This window comes from Microtus ochrogaster, chromosome 4 (genome assembly GCF_000317375.1).
Source record: "Microtus ochrogaster isolate Prairie Vole_2 chromosome 4, MicOch1.0, whole genome shotgun sequence".
Classification (NCBI taxonomy): domain Eukaryota; kingdom Metazoa; phylum Chordata; class Mammalia; order Rodentia; family Cricetidae; genus Microtus; species Microtus ochrogaster.
The window spans coordinates 33,433,429-33,443,328 of record NC_022011.1 but is presented as its reverse complement, the minus strand read 5'-3'; the positions used below and the strand labels follow the sequence as shown (position 1 = coordinate 33,443,328).

Here is a 9,900-nt window from a genome sequence, read left to right as displayed (position 1 = left end):
ATCACAATCACCTGGGAGGAAACATCGTAGTGTGTATGATTAGTAGGACACTCCCCCTTCCTTCAAATATGGTTCTAAAACAGGATCTTTTAACGTTTTCCTCCTCAACCCACACTTTTGGAATTCTTGTAGTTTTTTTTAAAGTTGTGTGTGTGTGTGTGTGTGTGTACAAGAACAAGTATCCAGGGAAGCCAGAGAGTCGGGTCAGATTCCTTGGACCTGGAGTTGCAGGTGGTTATGAGTCTTCCCCAGAGGGTGCTGGGAATCAAACTCCAAGGCTCTGCAGAAGCAGCCGGTGTTCTTAGCTGCTGAGCTATCTCTACAGTCCCAGAATTCTTGACTTTTAGCCACATCACTCAGCCCCATTGGTTTTGGGAACTTACTCTCCGGGATCTGAGGTTTCAAAATAGTTTTCCTGGGACGGAAATAAAGGTAATAATTTGATTAGCATTTGAAAGGCTTTTCCGTTGGGTTTTCATGCCTTTGTTTTTCCTCTTCCCTTTTCTTCTTGAACATATATAATGGAAACCATCTTTGTAATTATTCCCAAGTGCTGAAACTTTCATCTCCACTGTGTAATTGAATTTTTTCTCGGCAGCAAAGTGGTTTTCTGGATCCTCAGCAAACCCGGAGCATAAATGCTGGTCACTCCCATGGGGAAGAGACAGGTGGGGGGCAGGGGGAGATAGGTAGGGGTGTGTGTGTGTGTGTGTGTGTATACACATGTTCTACAATTGCTTCCTCAGTTTGGATTCCATTTGCTGTGACTCTTTTAAGGAAGCACCATTTGATTTTGTGAATGTTTAAGTACTCATGCATTTAAGTGAGCATTTATTGAGTGCAACTGTGTGTACTAAAGGCAACGCCCAGGCACAACGCAGGGTGGGACAAGGAAAAGAATGAACATTAAGGTATGGAGAGAATGTTCCCCACGGAAAACTGACAAGGAGTTGCTTGGTGGAGCGGTAACACGTTTTATATCCATTAATCTTGGGACACTGATAGAATAGACTGAAATGTTGGGGAAGGCAGTCACTGGTTTCTCTGTCGCTGTCACGGGTTGAGATGACTGGGCAGTCTAGACCCATGTGCAAGAGCAGGAGAGAGAACTGGAGTGGAGTGTTTGCTGCAGAGCGAAAACAACGGAGGCCAGAAGTCAGGGTCTGAGGGCTTCCCTGGGAGAGAAGCCAGGGGAGTGCACGGGAGAGAGCAGGAGGGAAGGTGGGTGGGCAAGTGAACCCACCCACCCGATACCTGAGATGCGGAGCGGAGGAAGACAGATACAGAGGTGGCTCTAAGCCCTGGAGCAGAGTGGCTAATACCAAACCTCAACAACCTTTTTGCTTTTAGATGTTTTATTTTAAAGCTTTAAGCTTTCCTCATTCTATGCAGACTATAACATGAAAGGCTCTCAACTTTAAAATATTGGAAGCAGGGATCCACTCGGCATCTCCAGCCAGATAAAACCAGATCTACAGACACTCAAAGCAATTCTATTACAGAGCATCGGAGCCACACAGAAGAGGCCGGAGCCCTTGGCGGAGACGAGGGACTGTGGAGAGGACAGATTCGGGAGGAGGGCTGTGGAGACAGACGATCCATGACAGCGCTGGCCATGCGATGGAGTGCCTGAGTTTGGAGCCAGGACGGAGTCTGCCTGTACACTCGGCACACCTACAGCAAGAAAGGAGGGAAACAGGAAAACTCCTGAAAGCTTCCTGGCCAGCTTAGCCTGGAGCAAAAGAGACCTGGCCTCCAACAAGCTGAGGGCCCACACCTCAAGTTTTCCGATGAACTCTATCACTGCTGCAGTGTCACACACACACACACACACACACACACACACACACACACACACACACACACACGAAGGTGGGGAACCAGAAGAAAGTTCTACAACCTAAAGATAGTACAAGACAGGACAATCAAGACAGGAATGTAGATGGCGGTCACCATCAGAAAGTCCCCTACTTCAGTCAACCGCCTAACAGACTAAAGAAAGAGCATATGATTAGGTCAGGACATACAGAAAGGAGCCTGATAACTGTCTTTGCTAGAGTTCAGCATTAAAGACGCTACAGAAGCAGGAAGCAGCCATCCTCATTTTCGGAAACTCTTTATTTTCTATTTTTAAAACACTGTTCCTATTATTTTTGTTTCAGGGCTCAGGACCAAACTGATCTCCCTGCACACACGAGGCAGACATTTTACCATTGACGGCTACTCCTGCCCCCAGTATTTTCATTAATTTTCTAGGTTAATTCTTAATTTCATACTTCTCCTGTTAGTTCAATGGAATTTGAAGACATATCCCCTTTTCTCTACAATGAGAGTAAAACTCTTGAGTTTTCTGGGCCTTTTTTTCTCTACATTGGATATGCATTGATAGATATGAGTACTGATTAAAGAACAAGGAAGCAGGGCTCCTTAAAGCTTGGCACTGCGGCCCAATGGCAATCCTCCCAAGGTGTTTGTGCCGGGCACAGGCAGGGAGAAAGTCAGGCAGAGAGAATGTTGGTCCTTGACCAAGCACCTTCTCACAGAACCGCTCTGGGGCTGAAATGAGAACCACCTCACAAGTCTTGGCTCACAAAGTGCCATTCTGCATAGCTGTGTGCTTTAACGCAAATGAAAACATGAACAGCCTGAGCTGTTTGGCGCCAAGGACAGTTTAACTCAACATATTTAAATACTGTATCTTATTTATGTTGCTTTGCTATGACATCTCTTCACCTTGCCAACAAAAATGTCATAATTAAAAAGTCATTTTCAATTTCCAATCTTGACCTGTTCATTTGTTGCAAACAAAAGTCTAGTCCCTAAGTCTAATTCTGTAACAATGCACTCTGTACATGAAGAAAAAAGACAAACCAGGACGTGAAGGGTGACTCTCAATCGGGAGCCACAGGGTGTGACAGAAGTTCATGACAGATGCTCCTCCTACCTGGAGAAGTCACCACCATAGGGCATGTGAACGAGAGGTAGACATGTGGTGTGTCTCTGTCCAGGCCTCTGTATCTACAGCAAGGGTTCAAAGGACTGAACAGACAGCCGCCTCCTCAGCTGCACACAGAGGCAGGACCAGCACTGTTTTTGTGGCTCACTTTGCTTCTCTGTCCCAAGGGCTGGGTGTCCAAGGCACTGGGTACCATGCTCAGTACTGCTGTAGCCCCTGTCACCTCGGTCAGTTTTGCTATCCAGCCCATTTGAAAAGTTGAGCTGCAATAGACCAGTTCTACTGTGAAATGACAGAGCCTGCTATTCATGACCCTAAAACCAGATCTCATGTTTCAGTAATTTTAACCATATAAAATAAAATCAGGCTTCATAAGTAATACCAAGTACGAAAGTATTTAAAAACTAAGCCAACAGCTTAAAGAATTAAAACACAAGGCCATATTGGAAGCCAGACTGTAGCAGGTGATTTAAATACATGGTCACAGCATCTCCCTTAGAACAGCCCTATGAGCCACACAATTTTAGAGACAGGCTCCCTGGTCTGGCCCTGCCCCACTATCTCAGCTCTTATACCTTCACCTTTCACCCTGGGGCATCACCTCCCTCACATATTCCCATCCCAGAGGCAGGGAAAGCAGAGCTGTGGGAGCAGGAAGCTAACCAGTCACATTTTCCCCCAGGCAGGAAAGAGAGAGAATAAGAGGTGGAACAGAGCTAAACATCCGCAAAGCACCCCATGCTGTGATGCACTTCCTTCCACAAGGCTCTACCTCTAAAAGGTTCCACAACCTCCCCAAATAATGCTACAGACCAAGGACCAAGTGTCAAATACAACTTAGGGGAGATGTTTCTCATTCAAACCACTACACTATCTTTGATGATTCTTTTAGTACTTATATGTTGCCTTTTCCATGGGAAAAAATGACATTAAACATTTGCACAGTTCGTGTCTGAGTACCACGCTATGTCTTATGGATTCAAAATACAGCACAGATTTTATATTTACAGACAAGGAGAAATCAGTCTGTAGCATAAAATCCTTTTCCATTTCCAGACTTAACTTCTGTAGCTCTGAGTAATTATTTCCGGTATTTTACAACACTCCAAGGCCATGACTTACTCATGCTCACTCACAACCATCCCTGTCCTGGCCCCATCTCCCATGGCTGTCCTGGTCCCACCTCCCATTGCTGGACAGTGTACTTGGAGTCTGAGTCTCTCTACAATCTGGAACTTTCCTTGTGCAGCAAACTGACTTTATGCCACTGTGACGTGAACATAACATCACCATCCAGATGCTATTCTCTCTCCTGGGAACGCCAAGCTCACGCCCGTCTCCACTCCTGTATCCACAATGGCCCTTATCATCATCACTGTAAGTCCTTTCTAGGATCAATCACTCCGAATATGCACATATAACTGTGTAACTGTTTATAATAATTTATGTAATAAAAGAAAAACCAGGGCTTTGTCTCACAGGTCCCAAAGTATCTGAACACAGTGTGAAATCTGAAATCAATGAAGGACATCCCGCAGAACTGATGGCAAGGGTTTATGGTAGTCAGCTTTTCCATGTTACAAACGAACACTGAGCAACCAGAAAACACGGCATAAACTCCTGTTCACAAAACTATATGGGATGAAGCCTGACTTTGTTCTCCTAAATGCTTGAGTATACTTGAAGGCTGTTTAAACTCAGTGAAATTAAAATATTACCCAAATACATTTCCATTAGGGAGAGTCCATGCTTCTTGTTAAGTGTGCTACAGCCTTTAGTAAGATTTTAACTGCCAAGGCTTTTATTCAGCAACTTCATAAATTAAAAAAAAGGTAATATTGGTGTGTAAAGTAAGACAGGATTTATCAAGAAACCCAAGTTCAAATCAGTGCAAATGGAGTATATTCACACAAAATGAAGACTAAACAGTAAGAGGACAGGGTGTCATGAAGGTCCATAAGCCAAAAACGCCTCGCAGCAGACAATCACAATCCCCCTCTGCACCTCACACCCTAACACATCCACCTGTTACCAGATTTATTCCCATTAAGAACCGGTGCTGAGCTCACACATGAGCGCTTCTTTCTACAACGGTGCCTAGAACGCCGACTTTAGATAAATCTGCACTGTGAGGCTGACACTTCCACAGAGTATATAGACATACTTTTAATCTTGAACATCTCACAAAAGAATCATTCTAAGCTTAACAGTGACTCAGAGTAGGATTGGCGTGAAGGGTGAGGCACTAAACATCAATGACAAACTATATACATCTCCTAAAGACCTACCACCACGGACGTTACGCTCTAACGTCGTGTAGGAGTTATAACGTTTCTTCATGATCAGCGCTTATCAGTTAGAAACTAGCTTTCAAAAGCAGCAAACTTCACACGGTGTATCCTGGAAGTTTATTTATTACTAATTCACAGATGTCTCTGCACTGTTTGGAGAAGTTCAGTGGCCCAAGATCATCTTCCTCCTCTTGGAATTCAGCTGACTCGCTGTTGTCAAAGCCCTTGAGTTCTAGCTCAGACAGATTGGATGGTTCATAAGAACTCACTTGTGACGTCCTTGGTGACTGGCTTTTTTCAGATGACCTGCGACCAGCTCCTCCTTTAAGTTTAGTGGAGCTGTCCCGACCTGTCCTCATGACCTTTGAACTACCTGTACTCAGAGCATCTGCCTGGTTCTCCTTTTCATTTGTCCACTGTGATAAGTCGCTGGTGGAGCTACTGGAGGCTTCCTCCAGACTCCTACAGGGAGTCTTCAGTACGTGAGATCGCTTATGGGAGCACACTGGGGAGCCAGCAGAGAAGGGAGGGCTGAGCACGCTCAGCTCGCTGCTGGTTTTCCTTGTGGACAGCCTTGCCTCGCTGGACTTGCTTGCTTGTGAACCGTGCTGAGCATTTTCTGCCCCTGTGCTGGAGCCAGGAGCCAGCAGACTTCTGCTGTTATTCTCAGTCATGCAGAAGTCTTCAGAATAGCAAAGGCTGGCTAACTCTTCCTGGTACTCTAGCTCTGAGATGCTCTTGCAGGAACTGTCTCTACTGGCTGCTCTGTTGACCCCTGCATCAGAAGTCACAAGGTCCATGACTTTGACATGGCTAATATCTTTCCCCTCCTCCACAGTTTGGTCAACTGCAGGATCCTGTTGGGAAAGCCCTGGGCTTTGGACCAGCATTTTGGATGCTCCTTCCAGGATATGTGAAGGAGGGACTCTCGCTGGGATGATGGACTCTATGGGACCCACACCTGCTTCCAACCAAGTGTTGCTGGCTCTGTTCTCACTCTGCCCCCCTGTTTCTTGTCTATCAGCCTGGTTCCGTTTCACTGCTTTAGATGTATTTGTACTTGGCTCATCAAAGCATGCACTGATTTGCCTTGAAGTATCACTACCTTCAGCAAAAGACCCACTGGAGTCGGAAGGCTTCTCGGGCAGCTGTGGTGGCATCTGGCTTTGTGTTGCCAAGCTTGGTACTTTCCCTTTCCAAGATGGGACCCGGAATTTTGGTCCCCCAGTTTGTATTTGTGATTTTCTATACTGTTCTCTCTTTTCATGGACAACCAGCATGTCGGGGTTTGTCTGCTTTAGACGCAGTCTTAGGGTGTTCGTTAAGCCATAGAGCAGCCTCCCCTTCGCGGCTCTCGGGGGAGGGCTCCCACTGATCTTCTCTGAACGCTTACCTTTAGGGTTCTTTTTAGGCTGAAGACTCACAGGCTTTTCACTTTCTCTCACAGAAAGTTTGCTGCTCTTTAATTCTGACCGAGATGTGGACTTAGCAGAAAGCTCTGGCCCCTTGTATTCACCTCTGTACAACCAGGCCAAGTGGGGATGAACCTGAGCAGGACTTGCCACGGGCTGGTTGCACAGCAAGGACAGCTCAATCAGCAAAGCGTTTAAGAGCGGCAGCTGTCTTATTGCATTGGCTGTATTCTGTTCAGTCTGGGGACACGCAACCTCATTCACTGCACCTGGACCCTGCGTCTGGGGTGGATTGAGAAGCACTGGAGGGCTCTCCTCCATTGCAGATCTTGTATGTTTCACCGGGTGTACGGGAGGACCTACAGGTTTAGTTTCGGGATAAATGCCATCCGGCTCCTCAGGTCCGTTTCTCTGAGGCTCAATAGTGATTTCAACCCTGGCAGGGGGTGTCTTTTCCTGAATCAGGTGAGTGTAATACAGAGGAGGAGGGCAAAAGGTGTTGGTTTCAAAGTCCAGCTCAGTGACCTCAGGGCTGAGGGGGCTGGCAGTCCTCCCACTGGGAGCCGGTGAACAAGGGGCAGAAGCCATGTCCCCAGAGCCGGCCTTGCTGTGTAAGACTGCTTCTTCCCAGGTCTTCTGGACAGCTGAGGGGTCTGAGTCCCCTGCAGACCAGCTATTGGTATCCTTGGGGCATGGCTCTGAGGCCTCCAAGCGACGTACATCTGAGGCACACTGTAGGCATCTGACAGTGGCTTCTCTGGTGCATGGCTTCGAGGTCTCCTGGGTAGGTGGCTCCCACACCTTCATGGCCTCGGAGGTGATACTCTCAGGGTTCAGAGGGCCCTGCAGCTCCGGAACCCCCGGGGGAAAGCGTCCCAGGTCAGTTAGGCGGTAGAAGAGCGCCAATTCCCCGACGCGCTCGGCCGCCGGACCGCGCAGGGTGTATTTACCGCGTCGGCCCTGGGAGGCGACGAGCAGGATGTCGCAAGCACCCAGCATGCACGGTGCAGACGCTGGACCCTCGGGTAGCTGCAGCACCGCTGCGCGCAGGCGCGGGCGACGCAGGGCGGCAGGGCGCAGGCGTAATAGGCAGGCCTTGCCGCGTCCGAAGTCGATGGTACCGCTCCGGGGCTCCCGGGCTGAAGCGGCAGGAGGGAGGACGAGCAGCGGCGGGAAGTCCAGCAGACGAAACGCCACAGCGGGATCCCCGGCGCACGGCGCCAGCCCGAACTCCAGCCGCACCCAGTCCACCAGCAGCTCCAGCGAGAACAGCCGCCCGGCCGCCGTGGCCGCCATCGCCGTTGCCCTGGGCGACGCCACCAGCCCACCTGCCAGCCGGAAGCCAGAGCGAGAGTCCCGTGGACGATTGCTCTCTCGCGAGATTTGATTGGCTGCTCCTGGGATGTGCCTGTGAGTTCCTTTGCCTCAGACTTTAGCTGGGGCAACCGGAAGACGCTAAGAGATTAGATGTGGCAAAACAGTTTTTTTTTTTTAAATTTTATATTGTATCACTGCAGATCCACATCATTATGGATTATATATTGGGAATAAATGGACCATTCTGCCCATTCCAAGTCTCAGAGCCTGCTGACCAGTGTCCAAGGCAGCCTTCTTGGTGGTTGCAGTGCACGCAAAGAAAGCGCTGACCTATCAGAGGCGGTGTGATGTTCTCTGTCACTGTCCCCTTTGTCTCTTCTTGGTCCTGCCACACAGTGATTACTACCAGGCCACACTGCCCTCACTAAACTTCTTCTTTGAAGCCTTCTTCTCAGGAGGTTTGACCTCAGCCCCCACCCTGACAACCTTGCATCGCCCAGGCGCAGAAAGACTCTGAATGTATCCGGAACATCACACCCTAACCCTGATCAAAGTCCTCATCTCCCATCCTGACTTCTGACCACCCTGGTATGTCTTCAGAAAGAGTCTGTTATATTAGTCTATCCAGAATGCTCTTGAAAGAAAACGGCCCCCAAAGAGAGTGACACTATTAGAAAGTATGGCCTTGTTGGAGGAAGTGTGTCACTATGGGGGTGGACTTTGAAATCTTTTTTCAGGCTTCCCTCAGTGTGGCTGTCGGTCGACTTCCTATTGCTTGCAAGATAGAGCACTCAGCTCCAGCACCAGGTCTGCCTGCATGCAGCCATGCTCCCCTTCACGATCATAATGGACTGAACCTCTGAAACTGTAAGCGAGCACCCCCTCAATTAAATGTTTTCGTTGTAAGAGTTGCTGTGGTCATAGTGTCTCTTCAAGCAATAAACACCCAAACTAAGACGGATGGGAACCCACAAATTGGAGAGCTGACTGAATAATACAGGGAACTGACAAGGGGCCAGGGAGAGGCATCATGAAATAACTTAAGGCATTGAAAAGTATAGGGTCTGGGCTGGGGATCAGCTCTGCAGTAAAGTGCTTGCTTCACAGACGCAAGTCCTGCATGCAGTCCTCAGTACCGCCACCATGAGAGGGGAGGAAGCTATTGGTTCTGTCAGAAAGGCAAATGGTATGTATGTATGTGTGTGACGGGGTGGAGCAGTCAGTGAAAGTGACATTGGCCATTGGACTCCTGTAGTGTACAGACTGCACACCAAGGAAGTTAGTGCAGCCTAGTTTGTGATGTTTGCCATTCAGGTCCAAGTTCCCAAGCTCCACAACTTCCAGGCTGTTTCACAGATTGCCAACCTGTGTCTCACATATTATGCAGATTCCGAGTCTCCCTTCCTATTTACTAAGGCAAAGCCCAGACGTTGTGGGTCACTCGTGTTGTGGGTGATTCTGAGGCAGACATTCCTTGTGTTGTGGAATGTTATTTTAAACTATGTAAAGATTGTAACATTTGCTTATGCTGCATTTGTTTAATGATGGAAGGACGTGTGTTTAATTATGTAAGATGTGTCCCATTTGTTTCACCTTGCCTGTCTAAGGCACCTGATTTGTCTAATAAGAAGCTGGACAGTTAATAGCGAGTCAGGAGAAGGATAGGCAGGGCTGTCAGGCAGAGAGAATAAACAGAAGAGGAGAGAACAAGAAGAAGAAGGAGAATAGAATGAGGGAGAAGGAGAGGGACATGTCCAGGGCAAGAAGCCAGGCGACCACCAGACAGACAGACACAAGAAACAGTGAAAGGAAGATACACAGAAGGAAAGAAAAGTAAAAATCCAGAAAGCAAAAGGTAGATAAAGAGAAACAAGTTACTTAATGTTAAAAGCGCTAGCCAGAAATTAGCTTGAGCTAGGCCAAC

General features: G+C 48.0%; 1 protein-coding gene across 1 annotated transcript; it reads right to left on the bottom strand.

Annotated features, from left to right (window-relative positions):
• Nucleotides 1-2,099: 2,099 nt before the first annotated feature.
• Map10 (microtubule associated protein 10) lies at nt 2,100-8,824 on the bottom strand. Its single transcript, XM_005345891.3, has one exon. It carries the CDS (start codon nt 7,953-7,955, stop codon nt 5,343-5,345), a length of 2,613 nt encoding a protein of 870 aa, XP_005345948.1. The 5' UTR covers nt 7,956-8,824; the 3' UTR covers nt 2,100-5,342.
• Between the last annotated feature and the right edge of the window lie 1,076 nt (nt 8,825-9,900).

Bases quoted from the DNA above. Each gene is read 5' to 3' on its own strand.
- Map10 (XM_005345891.3), bottom strand. From the start codon at position 7,955: ATGGCGGCCACGGCGGCCGGGCGGCTGTTCTCGCTGGAGCTGCTGGTG.